Source organism: Gorilla gorilla, chromosome X (assembly GCF_029281585.2).
Source record: "Gorilla gorilla gorilla isolate KB3781 chromosome X, NHGRI_mGorGor1-v2.1_pri, whole genome shotgun sequence".
In the NCBI taxonomy this organism is placed as follows: Eukaryota; Metazoa; Chordata; class Mammalia; order Primates; family Hominidae; genus Gorilla; species Gorilla gorilla.
Window position 1 is genome coordinate 80,042,136 of NC_073247.2, and position 19,647 is coordinate 80,061,782.

General features: G+C 39.0%; 1 protein-coding gene across 4 annotated transcripts in view; it reads right to left on the reverse strand.

Annotated features, from left to right (window-relative positions):
- OPHN1 (oligophrenin 1) overlaps nt 1–19,647 on the reverse strand; it is a 389,158-nt gene that overhangs the window by 225,475 nt on the left and 144,036 nt on the right. For all 4 annotated transcript variants that reach the window (XM_063703080.1, XM_063703079.1, XM_063703078.1 and 1 more), the window contains exons 4-5: nt 13,926–13,987; nt 6,958–7,029 (exon numbers count right to left, since the gene is read on the reverse strand). In XM_063703080.1, the coding sequence (XP_063559150.1) occupies nt 6,958–7,029; nt 13,926–13,987 (134 nt within the window). The remainder of the gene's footprint in view (nt 1–6,957; nt 7,030–13,925; nt 13,988–19,647) is intronic.

Genomic DNA, 19,647 nt, shown 5'->3' on the forward strand with positions numbered 1-19,647 from the left:
CAGAAAAGGCCTTTGACAAAATTCAACAACCCTTCATGCTAAAGACTCTCAATAAATTAGGCATTGATGGGACGTATCTCAAAATAATAAGAGCTATCTATGACAAACCCACAGCCAATATCATACGGAATGGGCAAAAACTGGAAGCATTCCCTTTGAAAACTGGCACAAGACAGGGATGCCCTCTCTCACCACTCCTATTCAACATAGTGTTGGAAGTTCTGGCAAGGGCATTCAGGCAGGAGAAGGAAATAAAGGGTATTCAATTAGGAAAAGAGGAAGTCAAATTGTCCCTGTTTGCAGACGACATGACTGTATACCTAGAAAACCGCACAGTCTTAGCCCAAAATCTCCTTTAGCTGATAGGCAACTTCAGCAAAGTCTCAGGATACAAAATCAATGTGCAAAAATCATAAGCATTCTTATGCACCAATAACAGACAGAGAGCCAAATCATGAGTGAACTCCCATTCACAATTGCTTCAAAGAGAATAAAATACCTAGGAATCCAACTTACAAGGGACGTGAAGGACCTCTTCAAGGAGAACTACAAACCACTGCTCAATGAAATAAAAGAGGATACAAAGAAATGGAAGAACATTCCATCCTCATGGGTAGGAAGAATCAATATCGTGAAAATGGCCATACTGCCCAAGGTAATTTATAGATTCAATGCCATCTCCATCAAGCTACCAATGACTTTCTTCACAGAATTGGAAAAAACTACTTTAAAGTTCATATGGAACCAAAAAAGAGCCCGCATCGCCAAGTCAACCCTAAAGAACAAAGCTGGAGGCATCATGCTACCTGACTTCAAACTATACTACAAGGCTACAGTAACCGAAACAGCATGGTATTGGTACCAAAACAGAGATATAGACCAATGGAACAGAACAGAGCCCTCAGAAATAATGCTGCATATCTACAACCATATGATCTTCGACAAACCTGACAAAAACAAGAAATGGGGAAAGGATTCCCTATTTAATAAATGGTGCTGGCAAAACTGGCTAGCCATATGTAGAAAGCTGAAACTGGATCCCTTCCTTACAACTTATACAAAAATTAATTCAAGATGAATTAAAGACTTAAACATTAGACCTAAAACCATAAAACCCCTAGAAGAAAACCGAGGCAATACCATTCAGGACATAGGCATGGGCAAGGACTTCATGTCTAAAACACCAAAAGCAATGGCAACAAAGGCAAAATTGACAAATGGGATCTAATTAAACTAAAGAGCTTCTGCACCGCAAAAGAAACTACCATCAGAGTGAACAGGCAACCTACAGAATGGGAGAAAATTTTTCCAGTCTACTCATCTGACAAAGGGCTAATATCCAGAATCTACAATGAACTCAAACAAATTTACAAGAAAAAAACAAACAACCCCATCAAAAAGTGGACGAAGGATATGAGCAGACACTGCTCAAAAGAAGACATTTATGCAGCCAAAAGACACATGAAAAAATGCTCATCATCACTGGCCATCAGAGAAATGCAAATCAAAACCACAATGAGATACCATCTCACACCAGTTAGAATGGCAATCATTAAAAGGTCAGGAAACGACAGGTGCTGGAGAGGATGTGGAGAAATAGGAACATTTTTACACTGTTGGTGGGACTGTAAACTAGTTCAACCATTGTGGAAGTCACTGTGGCGATTCCTCGGGGATCTAGAACTAGAAATACCATTTGACCCAGCCATCCCATTACTGGGTATATATCCAAAGGATTATAAATCATGCTGCTATAAAGACACATGCATATGTATGTTTATTGCGGCACTATTTACAATAGCAAAGACTTGGAACCAACCCAAATGTCCAACAATGATAGACTGGATTAAGAAAATATGGCACATATACACCATGGAATACTATGCAGCCATAAAAAAGGATGAGTTCATGTCCTTTGTAGGGACATGGATGAAGCTGGAAACCATCATTCTCAGCAAACTATCACAAGGACAAAAAACCAAACACCGCATGTTCTCACTCATAGGTGGGAATTGAACAATGAAAACACATGGACACAGGAAGGGGAACATCATGCACTGGGGCCTGTTGTGGGGTGGAGGGAGTGGGGAGGGATAGCATTAGGAGATATACCTAATGTTAAATGATGAGTTACTGGGTGCAGCACACCAACATGGCACATGTATACATATGTAACTAACCTGCACGTTGTGCACATGGACCCTAAAACTTAAAGTATAATAAAAAATAAAAAAAGAGAAATGCGAATCAGAACCACAATGAGATACCATCTCACACCAGTTAGAATGGCGATCATTAAAAAGTCAGGAAACAACAGGTGCTGGAGAGGATGTGGAGAAATAGGAACACTTTTACACTGTTGGTGGGACTGTAAACTAGTTCAACCATTGTGGAAGACAGTGTGGCGATTCCTCAGGGATCTAGAAGTAGAAATACCATTTGACCCAGTCATCCCATTACTGGGTATATACCCAAAGGATTATAAGTCATGCTGCTATAAAGACACACGCACACATATGTTTATTGCGGCACTATTCACAATAGCAAAGACTTGGAACCAACCCAAATGTCCATCAATGATAGACTGGATTAAGAAAATGTGGCACATATACACCATGGAATACTATGCAGCCATAAAAAAGGATGAGTTCATGTCCTTTGTGGGGACATGGATGAAGCTGGAAACCATTATTCTCAGCAAATTATCGCAAGGACAAAAAACCAAACACCACATGTTCTCACTCATACGTGGGAATTGAACAATGAGAACACATGGACACAGGAAGGGGAACATCACACACTGGGGCCTGTTGTGGGGTGGTGGGGGGGCGGGATAGCATTAGGAGATATATCTAATGTAAATGACGAGTTAATGGGTGCAGCACACCAACATGGCACATGTATACATATGTAACAAACCTGCACATTGTGCACATGTACCCTAGAACTTAAATTATAATAATAATTTAAAAAAAAGAATCTCAAACTAACAGAAGATCAGATTTGGAATATTTGTCCATTGTTCTTGTTGTCATGAGCCATGAGAAAACTAAGGTTCGGAGAGAAGTGCTGTTTCCTGCAAAGTGAAATGAGCCCTAGACTTACAACCAGAACTCAATTCATATCCAAGCTACTGAGTGACCTTAGAGGCTACACCTCACTGAACTTAGTGTCCCCACCTGTTAATGGGGGATAATAACTTTTGCAAGATCGTTCTGAGGTTCAAATGAGAACTGGATCTGTATGAGTAAGGGCCTAATATAGCACCTATCACAACCAGTGAACTCACAAAGCCAGCTAGCAGCAGTGCTGGGTATACCAGGCTAAGTCCAATCAGGAGATAGAAAACCTTACAAATAATTGACATATAAGAAAACTCTATATGGTACTCTAAGTTTAAGGAAAAGTACTCAAATAAGGAGAAATTTTAATGGGGTTCAGACCTCACTTGAAAAGGAGTAATTTGGTGGGGCGTGGTAGCTCAGGCCTGTAATTCTAACACTTTGGGAGGCCAAGGCAGGAGGACTGCTTGAGCTCAGGCATTCGAGACCAGTCTGGGCAACGTGGCGAAACCCCATCTCTACAGAAATTACAAAAAAAAAAAAAAATTAGCCAGGCATGGTGGTATGTGCCTGTAGTCCCAGCAACTTGAGAGGCTGAGGTGAGAGGATCACCTGAGCCCAGGGAGGTTGAGGCTGAAGTGAGCCATGATTATGCCACTGCACCTCAGTATGGGTGACAGAGTGAGACCCACCCTGTCTCACAAAAAAAGAAAAGGAGTAATTTAACACACTGGATAGCAGAATGTTTGCTGATTTGGCCCGGTGGTTCATAGTTACTATGTAAGCAGGAGGCAACTCACCAGATTACAAAAAAGCAGGCCAACAGTGACCAGCAGAGAAGGTATAAAGAGAAGGTGGGAAAACTGAGTTGCAGGTGAGCTCAACGGGGCCAGCCTTGTTTGGTGAGAACCCCCTAGGGTGCAAGCTCAATGTATGAGGGCCCTGCAGAGAGGGTAATAGCTCCATGATAACTCTTCAGCCAGCAAGTGGGCCATGTGGGGTAGGGGGTCTACAGAAGGAAGCTGAGGGACAGCATGGTCATGAAGGCTTCAAGGAGATTGAGGCACCATGTGTCTGGGTGGGTGGCTGGGTCAGAGTTCCATCAGCTGTCCTCCCCACCCTGTCCCACCCCCGCCTCAGCTGGAAACTTCAAGAGATCCCCCTCCTCCTGCAATGTCCCTCCAGCTCCCTCTACTGAGAAAGTTTAAGAGTGTGCTCACTATAAAGGAAAGATGCTTAAAGAAAATCTGTCCATTATCACAGAGCAGGTATTGAGAGGCTTGGAACTGATTGGCAATAAATTGATAACACACAGGGGTAGCCTATAAGCTTCATTTTGACTATTGGAATTCTAGATAGTTTATTGGAGACATGACTCATACTAAGTTGGTCTTCTTTGTAGATATGCAGGTTGGCCTTACTGGTAAAGAAGTATGAAAAAAGATAGATACATATTTAACCTTTCTGAGACTCACTTTCTTCATTGAGACAATGGATATTAAAAATCCTACCTCACAGGTTTGCTGTGAGAATTAAGGAAGAAAGCATATGTAAAACCCTCAGTGCAGGCATGGGCCATAGGAAGCGCAGTCATGCACCACAAAACAATGTTTTAGTAAACAATGAACCGCATATACAATGACAGTCCTATAAGATTATAATACAGTATTTTTATATGTATGCTTTATATGTTTAGATAAACAAATACTTACCATTGGGTTATAACTGCCTATATTATTCAGTACAGTTAACACCCGTACAAGTTTGTAGCCTAGGAGCAATAGGCTATACCATATAGCCTAGTTGTGTATTAGGCTAGACCATCGAGGTTTGTGTTAAGCACACTCCTATGAAGTTCACACAACCATGAAAACATGTAATGATGCATTTCTCAGAACAACATTAGGCGACGCATGACTGCACATAATACAAATTCATTTCCATTTGCTCAGATAATATGAGGGCAACCATGGTAGCATATCCTTACTTTCCTAGTGTTATTCTTATAGACGAATGAAAGTAAATCAAATTGTTTCACAAGTGGTTAAGTATTTTTATCCTCAGTTGTAATTTTAAATATACTTCTATTCTTTAATCATATCCTCTCCCAACTAAGTATTGATGTTAATGAGACTCCAGTGAAACAAGTATTGCTGGGCTATCAGGGGAACTCACTTTGCTTGAACACCAGTCATTTCTAACAATGCCCATGTCAATCTGATGATAGCAGGTAGTGGGAGCTCAACCACTAATTTGCTCTTTCTTCTCAAAATTTGGTACTTTCATGGCCAGGCATGGTGGCTCATGCCTGTAATACCAGCACTTTGGGAGGCTGAGTTGGCAAGAAAGTGTCTTTTAAAAAAAGAAAAACTTGCTGTTTTCAAATTCTTGATCCAAATTGATTGTCATGATATTCCAAATAATATCTACTGGTTGGTATGCTCTTAGTCCTAAGAAAACTAGATGCTTGGACAAGATGCTGTATTTTAGCCCTGGTAGAAGAAACTACCTTTGCTACATGGTGGATACACATTGAGAGCTCATGAAACAGACCTACACCTAGCTGAAAAGATTAAAAACGAAAATTATTAACATCCCTTTAACAGACATTGGAGAATCACAGAGATCCATGTGATGGTCAAGCTGAAAAGAATGAAATTATCTGGGACTCAGTATTGTCCAACGGAACTTTGCACAATGATGGAAATGTATTTTATCTGCACTGTCCAACACAGTAGCTACTAGACACAAGTGACTGCTGAGCACTTGAAATGTGGCTAGAAAGAATGAGGAGCTGAGTTGTTAATTTAATTTTATTTAAATAAATAGTAGTTACCATAATAGACAGCAAAGATCTAGACAGCATAGCTTAATGTAAAGAGTATGGAACGTAAAGCTAAAAAGACCTTTAGGTCTAAATCCAGGCCACTATCACTTACTAACCACATCAGTCTGTTCTTGCACTGCTATAAAGAAATACCTGAGACTGGGTAATTTATAAAGAAAAGAGATTTAATGGGCTCACAGTTCTGCAAGCTGTATAGGAAGTACAGCAGCTTCTCCTTTGGTGAAGTCTCAGGAAACAAAATCATGGCAGAAGGTGAAAGGAAAGCAGGTACATCTTACATGGCCAGAGCAGGAGCAAGAAGTGGGGGAGTTGCTACATACTTTCAAACAACCAGATGTGATGAGAACTCACTCACCACTAGGAGAACAGCATCGAGAGGATAGTACTGAACCATTCATGAAGGATCCACCCCCATGATGCAATCACCTCCCACTGGGCCCCACCTCCAACACTGGGAATTACAACTGAACATGAAATTTAGGTGGGGACACAGATCCAAACTATATCACCAGCTATATAACTTTGGTCATGTTATTTATCTTGTCCAAGGCTCAGTTACCTCATTTGTGAAATGGGGAAAATGCCAGAAGCACACAAAGTCCTTGTGATTAAAGAATGAACGTAAAGCACCTAGCCTAGTGCTCAGTATAGCAGGCAGTTGATACATGATAGCTAGCTAGTTTTCCAGACAAAACAACAAAAACACCAAAAGGAGAAGAAACTTATGCACAGATACAGAGCCTGTTGGCCACAAAGTCAGAGGCCAATTCTAGATTTTCTTACTTTCTTTCGTGATCATTTTCTCACAGAAACTAATCACCCACCTCCCCACCCCCTTTGTCATGTTAGCTGAGGCTACTATAACAGAATGCCATAGACAGGGTGACATAAACAACAAACATTTATTTTGCACAGTTTAGGAGGCTGACTAGGCCAAGAGCAAAGCACCAGCAGATTGGTGCATATCTTTGTAAAGTGAACAGTAGTAGCCCATACAACTATTCGATTGCTATTTTAAAAAATCTTATGCAAATACAGAAAATGTACCTTGGTGAAGCCTATTTGTTCCTTCCGGAAATTTTCCAAGGGTTTAATCAGCAAATCACTAGCATTGTGTACCTAGACAAAAAGGAAAAACAAACAAAACAATTTCTAGGTTAACAAGGTTCAGATACAAGATTCCTTGTTACTATGACATTTTCATTTATATACCAACCTGCAAAATGTTAAATCGTTTGCTGATTTGTTGGGTTTTGTTACTGTTTGTTTCTATATTGTTTCTGAAAAATCAAATGCATTGAGAAGAAATGGGAGAAAGAATAAGAGGGGCATTTCTCTGTAACTTTAATGATAGTCTGACCTGAGTTTTTAATCGATAAATATCTGAAGTGATGTCCAGCAGAAGACACAGGAGACCTGAAGGACAGGTGAAAAAGAGAAGAGAAAGAGAATGGCAAATACAAGAAAAGGACAATTGCAGCAAGTGCAAATCATTTCATCAGAGGCAAACGAGTGTGCAGTGATAGCATTAGGATAAAACATTTACAGTCCTGCCTGTGCCATAAAACCAGAACATTTCCTTCAGAATATGGAGTGCATTACAGCATCACAGAAAACACTAGACTAGGCTTTCAAATTACCTAAATATAAATGCTCAGAAGCTAATAGGAATGGCCTGTTCAGGGACTATTAATATTGGCAATAATAAATATGTTCTGGAGATATGAAAACATCAAAATCAAAGAAGACCCCTTGTTCTTTGGGCAGGTAAAGGTATACAAAGCTTTTTCTTCATATAAACCTCTTATGAGATTGTGTATGTTCAAGGCAACAAGTGGGGTTTGTGCCTCCATGGTGAGAGTTAGAATCACTAAAATGGAAGACCTTAGAGAAGGCATCTAAAGGGCTGCACTTTGGGAATCATTGCATTAATTTTTATTAATTACAAGACAGAAAACTAAAAGACAAGTTTCCTTGTCATATGAGACATAGGTGTCAGTAAGACAAGATATATTTTCATAACAAAAATAGACAACAGAGGAAAAAGCCAGTTTTGACAAGATCTGAGTTCTCCAATCTAAGAAGCAATTTTTAACCTACCTCCCCAAAAGTGTGGAAAGTTGTGGGGCATTAGTGCATAGGTTATACGTGTCTTTCAGGTAATTTGGGCCTCTTGTTCTGTGTATAGGTATGATTCAAGGTTCAACTAAATGGGCAAACTCCTAAAATGGCACTGCCAGCCTTTGTATGAGAACATCCTGGTGAACCCTGACATTCTGATCTACTGCAGCTCCTAATGCTATCATCCAGGACAGCCAGCACCCAGCAAAAAAAATATAAAACTAGGCAAGAAAAAAAACGTTTTCCTTGAGAACAGAGTCATTCTCTATGTCTCCTGATCACCAGTGCTTTTATAGTTGGCTTTCTAAAACTTGTTTGCTACAAGCCTAGACTTAAAAAATCATGAAACCCTTCCCAAAGTTTGCTGATTTTTACAAATTCAGGCCTCTTGCCTGCTAACATTTCCAGACCCCGTCTGATTCTCATCACATCTCTTCTACTGGATCTATGAAACCCCATTGAGTCCTAATCGTACTATAACCTACCTCCCAGTACGACACTTAACATTCTCTTTATCTCTGAGTGTGCTCATTTGCCAAAGGCAGGAAAGTCTATAAATTCCACCCTGCAAGAGGTTGCAGTGAGCCAAGACTGTGCCACTGCTCTCCAGCCTGGGTGACAGAGTAAGACTCAGTCTCAAAAACAAATAAATAAATAAATAAATGTAATACCTAAGAAGTGGCCAACTGTGAAACATTGAGGAAGTTTGCCTTTGAATAAGAAGTGTACATACTACTTTCTAAAGCACCGTATGGAGCTGGGCCCTTGCATATTCAGGAACCCCCAGGATGGCAGAGTTGCTGGCTTTTCATGCTCCAGAGGAGATTGTCCTGCATAAGCAAGTGTGTCAGCAACTTCTCACACAGGGTCCATAAGGCCACTGACTTTTACATGTTTGACCCCAGTTCAGTCTGAAAAATAGTCCATGGTTTACTAGAATTGCAGGACATCATTTTCCCTTAATCACTTTGGCAACACTGCTCCCAGTCTCCTACAGCACAAACAGATACTCTGAATCTTTTCCTCTCTATGACACTCATTGGTTATTATACTATTTTCTTGTCAGAATAGAGACTTAGGAATGTAGAAAAAAGTCACATTGAGGATTTCCTCTTTTTTGTTTTTCACTCTATTTTATTCTTAAACCTCTTAGAACTCTAGCAATGACTCCCCTTTGAAGTAAATTTGGCCTTTAATCTCTTTTCTAATCACTGCATTCATTGTGTGAGCTCACTGGGGACAAAAACTCCCACCTGCTACCTCAGGTAGAATCTTCACCATAAGGAGTGACATCCTAAACTCATTAGTGAGTTTCTATCATCAGAATCCTATTGAATAAAGACCAAAGTAACACCGAACAAGGTGTTGAGCAGAATAGAGATGATATTCAGTCCAGTATTGCAGGACTGCTCAGGAATCTTTGATGGTAAATGAAATATCAAAAGAGAGCACTGGGCCAGGCGCAGTGGCTTGCGCCTGTAATCCCAGCACTTTGGGAGGCCAAGGCGGGTGGATCAGCTGAGGCCAGGAGTTCCAGGCTAGCCTGGCCAACATGGCAAAACCCCATCTCTACTAAAAATACAAAAATAAGCTGGGCATGGTGGTGGGTGCCTGTAGTCCCAGCTACTCAGGAGGCTGAGGCAGGAGAATCACTTGAACCCAGAAGGCGGAGGCTGCAGTGAGCCGAAATCACGCCACTGCACTCCAGCCTGGGCAACAGAGGGAGACTCCGTCACAAAAAATAAAATTAAAAAAAATTTTTTTTTAAAAAGAGCACTAAAGACAGGCTGAAATATTATGGGGGCCGCTTTAGGTCACTTTTGGCAGTCTTCAAAAACAGACCTTGCACATTGCCAACAGAGGCCCCTTCAGAGTCAGAAAGGAATCTAGGCAAGCTTCATAATCATATAAGAAGTGTGCGATTCAGACTTTTCAAGGCCCTCCCCCGCTCTTTTTTTTTTTTTTTTTTTTTTTTTGGCAGGGCCTTACTCGCCCAGGCTGTAGTACAGTGGCATGATCATGGCTCACTGCAGCCTTGACCTCCTCAGGTTCAGGTGATCCTCCCTCCTTAACCTCCCGAGTAGCTGGGACTACAGATGCACGATAACGCCCAGCTAATTTTTGTATTTTTAGTAGAGACGGGGTTTCACCATGTTGACCAGGCTGCTCTTGAACTCCTGGCCTCAAGCAACCTGCCTGCCTCAGCCTCCCAAAGAGCTAGGATTAAAAGCGTGAGCCACCGCACCCAGCCCCAACAGTATACTTTTGAGAACATCACAGGGATGCCCTTCCTCACTTCTTCCCATCATAATTCCTTCCCCAATTTATATTCATTTATGGAGATGACCAGACACAGGCAATTTCCATGCTTGAGCGCTGTGAACTTTCTTACTGTTATTCTAAAGCTTACTTTGGACTCTTCTTTTACAAAGGATGAAATGCAATATAAGACCCACTAAATTATCCAGACTGGGGTAGAGGGGTCCTTTTGCTACAAAGCCAGGAAATGGAAAAGTTATAATCAAGCAATGAATTCCTGGCATGGGGTGAAAGGCACTCATTAAGCCTAACCATCTCAGCATTCCTGGAATTAAGTGGGAAATAGGGAGCAAACACTCAATATACGATTGAAAAGTTGTTGGGACAAAAGGGCACAACATAATTAAAGACAGAAGAAAATGAGTCAGTCATGTGGCAAAGTATCAGCAGGAAGGGTGAGAAAAACAACATCTCAAAAGATGAATACTACTTCAATATGTGAGGACTTTGTTATTGGGTAAATAAAAGAGATGGAGAAACAACTAGGGCTAAAGAGAAGTACAGCTGAGCTTTCTAGTGCTATCTGAATGAAATGGGGGCAAATGCCTTTGAAAACAACATAGGCAGCAGTCCACAAACCCTGTGGGCAGAGAAGAACATTTAGTAGACTGTGTATTAGCAAGGGGGCCATCTAAGAGGGTCCAGGGAAACCACACATATTGATCTCTTCTTAGTACATTTAAAAGCAAATATTTTAAACTGAGAAAATTCCCAAATCATATTTCCACAAGCAGAATCTTGTGAGTAACTAAAGATAACTAAAAACCATGCTTACATAATCAGTATTTTCCCCTTATAAAACACGTCCATGTTTACTACGTTATTTGGAGCACTTTAAACAACCATAAGAGATGGGGATTATTTTCCTCACTCTACAAATAAGAAAAAGGAGCCCAGAAAAATGAAGTAATTAATCTGAAGTCAACAAGTTAGTGACAGATCCAGAATTAGAGCCTTAATTCCCTAATTCCCCTACCTCCAAGTCCTGCCTTCAATCCTACTTCTCTAGGAGTCTAGATTCTATGAGCAGTATTTTGAGAAGTCAGTACCACACTGTTGAAAGGAAAGGGATTTTATAGGTAAATTAGTTCTGGCTGTTGGAATAAATAGCTTTAACAAAACTGAGAAGCCCATAAAAAGTCAACTGACGGAGAAAGGTAAAACAGAATTCCCATCTTACCATCATGCCCCTAATAAAAATGAATATTGATCAACACATACATTTCAACATTTAAGTCCCCAATAAGTCTGGAATGGGTACAAGGACCAGTATTTCCAATAATTTTCTGCTGGTGCTGGTCATGATGGTACTGCCAGTCTAAGGACCACACAAAAAGATTATTTTTAGGCTGTTAAAATAATTAGACTTCATAAAAATGAAACACTTAAGTAGAAATCTAGCAAAATACATAAAATATCTATATAAGGAAACTACAAAACTCTGATGAAAGAAATCAAAAAAGATATAAATAAATGGAGAGATAACCCACGTTTACAATTAGGAAAAGTCAATATTTTTAAGATATCAGTTTTTCCCTGATATCTTAAAAGCAAATCCTAATCAAAATCAAAAAGATATCTCTAGGATCTTAAAAGCAATCCCAATCAAAATCCCAGCAAGTTATTTTGTGGATATGAACAAACTGATTCTTAAGCTTATACCTGACTTCAGCTTTTTACTACAGTGCAATTACTACCACGCTAAAGTAATGAAGATAGTGTGGTATTTGTGAAAGAATAGATAAATAGATCAATGCAACAGAAATAAAGAGCCCAGATACAGACCCATATAAATATAGTCAAGTGATCTTTGATAAAGGACAAAAGGTAATTCAAGGAGAAAGAATAGTATTTTCAAAAAATAGTGTTGGAGCAACTGGATATCCACATGCAAAACAGTGAATCTAGACACAGACCTTATATCCTTCATAAAAATTAATTCAAAATGAATCATTGACCTAAATGTAAAACAAAAAGCTATAAAATTCCAAAAATATAACATAGGAGAAAATCTGGGTGACCTTGGATTTGGAAAAGACTTTTTAGATATAACACCAAAAGTATGATCCATTAAAGCAAAAATGTGTAAGTTGGACTTCATTAAAATTAAAAACCTATGCAATGCAAAAGAGACTATTAAGAAAATAAAAAGACAAGCCACAGACGAGGAGAAAATCTTTGCAAATGCCTATTGGATAAAGGTCTGGAATCTAAAATATACAAAGAACTCTTAAAACTTAACAAAAGAAAATCAATTTAATAATAGGCAAAAGAACTGAACAAATACCTCACCAGAAAGGATATACCGATGGCAGTTAAGCATATGGAAAGATGCTCTGCATAATATGTGATTAGGGAGTTGCAAATTACAACAGTAATGAGATACCACTACACATCCGTGAGAATGGCTAAAATCCAGAACACTGACAACAGCAAATGCTGGTAAGAACATGGAGCTGGCGAGGACATGGAGCAACAGGATCTCTGATTCATTGCTGGTTATGCGAAATGGCACAGCTATTTTGGAAGTTGGTTGGCAATTTCTTACAAAATTAAACATACCCTGACAATTTACACTCCAGCAATTACACTCCTTATTATTTAACCAAATCAGTTGGAAATTTGTATCAACACAAAAACCTATATACAACTGTTTATAATAGTTTTCCTTATAATTGCCAAAATAACCAAGATATCCCTCAGTAGGTGAGTGGATAAACTGTGGTAAATCATACAATGGGATATTATTTAATGATAAAAATAAATGACAGGAAAATAAAATGCATATTGCTAAGTCAAATACGCCAATCTGAAATGGCTACATACTGTTTGATATCTACTATAAACATTCTGGAAAAGGCAAAACACAATAAAAAGAAAGATCAGTGGTTGTCAGGGTTTCAGGACTGGAGAAGGAAGAGAAGGATGAATAGATTGGACAAAAGAAATGTTCACGGCCATGAATCTATTCTGTATGGTGACACTGTAATGGTGGATACATGTCATTATATATTTGTCAAATCCATAAAATGTACAATACCAAGAGTAAATCCTAATGTAAACTATGAACTTTAGTTAATAATATTGTTTCAATATTGGCTCATCAATTATAACAAATGTATCACATTCACATGATGTTTAATAATAGGGAAAACTGAATGGGAGAGAGAAAGGTGGTATATGAGTTCTATCTTTATTTTCTACTGATTTTCTCTATAAAAGTAAAACTATTCTACAAATTAAAGATTAACAAATGGATAATTTGGCTAAAAACACTAAAGACCTCAATTTCTGTCAACATGTTCAAAGGCCCAGTTTAATATCCACTGAAATTCTTTTTCACTGAAATGAATACAGATGGGATTTGCACGTTAATTTCCCTCTATCTAATGCCAAACTCTCAGGGTGGAAGCTTGAGACATAATAACCAGATCTATTACCTAACTATTTTTACAGCACCAAGAAGCTATCTGACAGAAATCAAAATAGTATAGGATCAATCCAAGCATAAAGGAAAGGAAAAATCCCCTATATCACCCATGAACTCAGCTTCAGTGACAGTGTTAGTGACTTACCATCATCATCCTCTCATTTTCTACCTCGTTGAGCAATTCAGCAAATTCCTTGAAGGATTCAGCTGGAAGGAGAGAATCAAATGTAAAACAAATTAATCATGGTGCTTGATAGACAACTGGATAGAGATCTGTGCAACAGGAAGTAGGGACCAGTGCCCTATGCCCACATGGCCACTAGAGGAAGGTGTCAAATCGGAGGACAAAAGCAGGTGTTCAGCACCTGTTGAATGTTTCTTTTCTTTTCTTTCCTGTTTTATCAATCCCCATACACTTTAATATTTTATTTAATCCTTACAGCCACTCAGGAGTAGCTAGAATTTCTCTTATTTCATAGACAAGCTAAAAGATTAGGGAAGGGGCAAGGGGTTTGCAGTGTAATTAATTGGCAGCTATAGAACCCTGAAACGAGTTTGGATCCCTGTTCCACTACTGACCAACCAGAGACTATTGCTGTAAAAACTAAATTGGATGGTAAATGTAGTGTCAACATAAAGTAAATAATAAACATTACCCTTTCCACCCTCCCAAACTTTCTACTCTTCTAGTGCCAATTGTGCCACTTACTGGCAGGATGACTGGGCAAATCACTTCCTTTCTCAGAAATTCAATGTCTTTATATACAAAAAAAAGTAAGTTAAGCTAAATAGTCTTTAGTGCCTATTCAAATTCCTCAACTTCTCTCCAGAAGCAGGAAGTATATTCTCGACTGGCATCTGAATGAAAGCCTGGAAAAACAAATTTGTCTATACTAATATTTTTAATCAAAAATTGAGTTTCCTCCTTAAAACAACTGAACAAGTCCAGCATTCCTGGTGTCAAGGAAATGAATTTCGGGGTCAACACAGGATGCAAGGCAATGACATTTCTTTCTTCTTCTGAGGATTAAGTTGCTGCAAATACCCAGGGAGATCACCTTTGCAAACACTAAATTCATTCAGAGCTCAACCGTAGCATAGAAAAGATAAACACCATACTCAGAAAGAGTAAATAGGAAAAAATGGAAATGTTTATTGACCTTCTGTCCCCAAATACTTTATGCTAAGAAAAGAGTCAGAGATTTTAATTGGCATTTTTCCAGACACGATCAGTTTACCTCTAAAGGAAATGTGACAAATATCATATTCAAACATTTAAAGGAAAAGACTAATTTCATGAACATTAAAAGTGCCAAGCCTTCTGCTTGAGGGTTTAATTGTGACAATATCTTTATTAGGTGCTTATTATTATCACTGAATTGATATCACCATATAATATAGTTTGGGTATCTATCTCCTCAAAATCTCATGTTGAAATTTGATCCCCAATGTTGGAGGTGAGGCGTGACACACTGACTCCCTTTCTTCTTCTGCCACCACTGGAAGCTTCCTGAGGTGCTCACCAGAAGCAGATGCTGATGCCATGCTTCCTATACAGCCTGCAGAACCATGAGCCAAATAAACCTCTCTTCTTCATAAATCACCTAGCCTTGGGTATTCCTTTATGGTGACACAAACGGACTGAGACATAATAAAATGCACCATTTTAAAGTGTACAATTCGGGCTTTTAGTATATTCACAAAGTTGTGCAACTATCACCACTGTACAATTGCAGAACATTTTCATCACCCCCAAAAGAAACCCAAACCCCATTAGCATTACACCCCATTACCACTTCCTCCCAACACCCAGATAACCACTAATCTAGTTTCTATTTCCATGAACTTGCCTACTCTAGACATTTCTCATAAATGGAAACACATGTGACCTCTGAATCTGGTTTATGCAACCATGAACATTTGTGAACAAGTTTTATGTGAATGTACGTACATATGAAAAGTTGGCCCTCCATGTGTGTGAATTTCACATCCCACAAATACTGTATTTTTCTATCCAAATCAAAGAGAAAAAGTCTGCCTGTAACTGGACCTCTGCGTTTTGAACCTATATTGTTTGAGGGTCAACTATATTTAGTATTTCCTTATAATCAGTTTTATTTCTCTAGGATTAGTAGCAATGTCCCCTATTTCATTCCTGATTTTAGTAATTCAAGTAGTCTCATGGTCAGTCTAGCTAAGGGTTTGTCAATTTTGTTTAACTTTATGAAGAACAGATGTTTGGTTTCAATGATTGTCTTGTTATTTTGACAAGGCTGCCTTATTATTATATTCTTTTTCTGTTCTCCATTTCATTTATTTCCTCTTTAGTCTTTATTATTTCTTTACTTTTGTTTCTTTAGTTTGCTCTTGTTTTTCAAGTGTCTTAAGTTGGAAAGTTTGGTTATTGATTTGATATCTTTGTTCTTTTTTAACATAGGAATTTGAAGCTACAAATTTCCTTCCAAACACTGTTTGAGCAGCATTCCATAAGATTTAGTATGTTGTGACTGTTTTCATTCATTTCTATTCTTTCATTTTTCTCTTATTTTTTACAAGATTATCTCTGTTATTTTCTTTCATTAGACTATCATACGGTTAGGCACGTATCTCTAAATTTAACTTGTTGGATGTGCAGATTCACGTTTTTCACCACATTTGCCAATTTCTTGGCCATTATTTCTTCAAATATTCTTTCTTTCCTGTCTCACTCTCTTCTTCTGAGGTTCTCATTCTGTATATGCTCTTATGCTTGATGATATCCCACAGGTATCTGAGGTTCTGTTCATTTTTCTCAATTATTATTCTTTATTTCCCTCAGATTGAATGATCTCAATTCACTTGTCTTTAAATTTGCTGATCATTTATTTTCCCAGTACAATATGATGCTGAACCCCCAGTTGTAAGTTTTTCATTTCAGTTATTATACTGCAACTTCCAACTGCAAGTTTCAGTTAATTCCTTTAAAAAAAATCTATCTCTTTATTGATATTGTCTATTTTGTGAGACACTGTTCTCATTCATTTCTTAAGTTCTTTAGACATGGTCTCATTTATTAATTTAAATATATTTAAATAGGTAATTGAAACTCTTTGTCTAGAAAATCTAATGTAAGGTCTTCCTCGGGGACAGGTTCTATTAATTGCTTTTTTTCCCTTGTTCAAGGGTCATATTTTACTATTTCTTTGCATGTCTCATAATTTTTTAAAAGCTAACATTCTAAATAGTGTGGCAACTTTGGAAATCAGAACTCCTCTATTTCCCCAGAGCTTGTTGTTCTTGTGGTTGCTGGTTGTTACATTGGCTTCATGGACTCATTCTATAGTCTGTATTCTTTGTCATATGAAACCACTAAAGTCTCTGGTCAGTAAGCTTACCGGTCAACAAGTGATTGGACAGAGATTTCTTTAAATGGTTTGAACAAATATCTCCAAGCCTTTGCTGAAGGGCTCTCTGTGTATTGTGGGGTGTGCCTTCAACATTCAGCCAGACAGTTTACAACTGTGCCTTAGCCTTCACTCCTCCTTGCAAAGAGCTGAAGGTCAGCCAGAAGTGGGAGATTAGACATGTCTCAAGTCTTTCTTCTAGACAGATACAAACGCTGGGTATGTACAAAGCCCCTCTCATGTGCATGACTCCTAGATTTCCAGGAATATCTCACAGCTCTTCAAAGCTCTCCAAGGATAATTCATTCTCCATTTTGTCCTGTTTGGTTTATTGTTCAGCTTCTTATTTGCTACTTTATTCTTTTTGTTGTCTGTGGAAACTGTAGTACTAAACAACTGCCACTGATTGGTTTTAGAAAATGCCCTAGGGGCAGGTGTGGTGGCTCACACCTATAATCCTAGTACTCTGGGAGGCTCTGGCAGGTGGACTGCTTGAGACCAGAAGTTCGAGACCAGCCTGGCCAACGTGGAGAAACTTGTCTCTACTAAAAATACAAAAATTAGCTGGGCATGGTGGCAGGTGCCTGTAATTCCAGCTACTCAGGAGGCTGAGGAAGGAATATTGCTTGAAATCGGGAGGCAGAGGCTTCAGTGAGCCAAGACGCCACTGCTGCACTACAGCCTGGATGAGAGAGAGAGAAAGAGAGAAAGAGAGAGAGAGAAAGAAGGAAGGAAGGAAGGCAGGAAGGAAGGAAAAGAAATTAAGAAAGGAAGAAAGGAAGGAAGGAAGGAGAAAGAAAAAGAAAGGAAGAAAAGAAAGAAAAAGGAAGAAAGAGAGAGAGGAAGGAAGGAAGGAAGGAAGGAAGAAAGAGAGAGAGAGAAAGAAAGAAAGAAAGAAAGAAAGAAAGAAAGAAAAAAGAAAAAGAAAGAAAGGAAGGAAGGAAGGAGGGAGGGAGGGAGGGGAAGGGGAAGGGAAGGAAGGAAAGAAGGAAGGAGGGAAGGGAAGGGAAGGGAGAAAAGAAAAGAGAAGAGAAGGGAAGGGAAGGGGAAAAGAAAGAAGAAAGAAAGAAGGAAGGAAGGAAAAGAAAAGAAATTTAAAAAAAAACAAAACAATCACAAGTGGGTTGCAGTGACTCATGCCTTTAATCTCAGAGGCCAAGGCAGGAGGGAGGATTGCTTGTGAGGCCAAGGCAGGAGGATTGCTTGAGGTCAGGAGTTCTGTCTCAAAAAAAAAATGCACAAAAGAAAGAAAATGCGCTAGTAAAACAACAACAACAACCATTTAAAGAGTAAACTCTGAGTCAACTCAAATAACATAAGCCCTGTGAGTGATATTTCTCAAATTTTGAGTAACTTCACACCCATTCTACCCTCATCCATGGCTGCTAGAATGGTGGTTTGCACACATTGCATGATTATACAGACGTTAGTTTTCAAAGCTACTATGGAACTGCAGAAAGGAATAGGAACATGGCAAATTAAAATGTCATAGAGCTCAGTGTTTTCTCAATTATTCAGCCATTTTTATTTAATAAACATGCACTGTTTTGTTGCAAAATTTTGGTTCATTTTTGGAGTTTTAAAAAAGTTGATTTTGGAAATTTCTGCCAGTGTTTTTGCTGCTTTTATGAAAGATCGAATTTTTGGAGGTCATTTTTCAACCATTCCCACCGTGGTAACCTGGTCAGAGCTTCTTGATCCTTACTTTCAATTAACATACAGCTTCAGTAATTGTTAAATCACTTTAAAATTAAGTTGCTGAGTCAAGAAAAACCTCATTGCTGAATATCTGGCCTGAAAAAGCCCTATGAGTACATTTATTGCTTGATCGGAAGACTGCAAATGCCTAGAGAAGTATGTGGCACAGGGCAAGAAGCATGTAGCAAAGTCAAGATAGCCTCTTGATTCTAAGATTGTAATCACTTGCTTTCTAAAAAGGTTAAGACTTTTACAGATCATCTATCTTAGTCCAACTACGTCATTTTATTCCTGAGAAAACTGAGGCCCAGAGATTGGAACTGACTTGTTCAAGGTCACACAGCTAGCTGAACAGTCAAAAGAGGACCCCATTTCAATGCTCTATCTACAGTCCCCAGTCATAGTGAAAGCACTATGTCACATTGTTTTCACTGTCCCTCCAACTGGCCCCACAAATGGTGTTTTCTTCTCCAAATATCCTCATATTCACTCTCCCTTGGTCATATCTATAGCAAATCAAGAAAAGGGCAAAAGCAGAACCAGGCACAGTGGCTCACACCTGTAATCCCACCACTTTGGGAGGCCAAGGAGGATGGATCACCTGAGGTCAGACGTTCAAGACCAGCCTGGCCAACATCGTGAGACCCCCGTCTCTACTAAAAATACAAAAATTAGCCGAGCGTGGAAGCAGACACCTGTAATCCCAGCTACTCGGGAGGCTGAGGCAGGAGAATTGCTTGAACCCAGGAGGCAGAGGTTGCAGTGAGCCAAGATCGTGCCACTGCA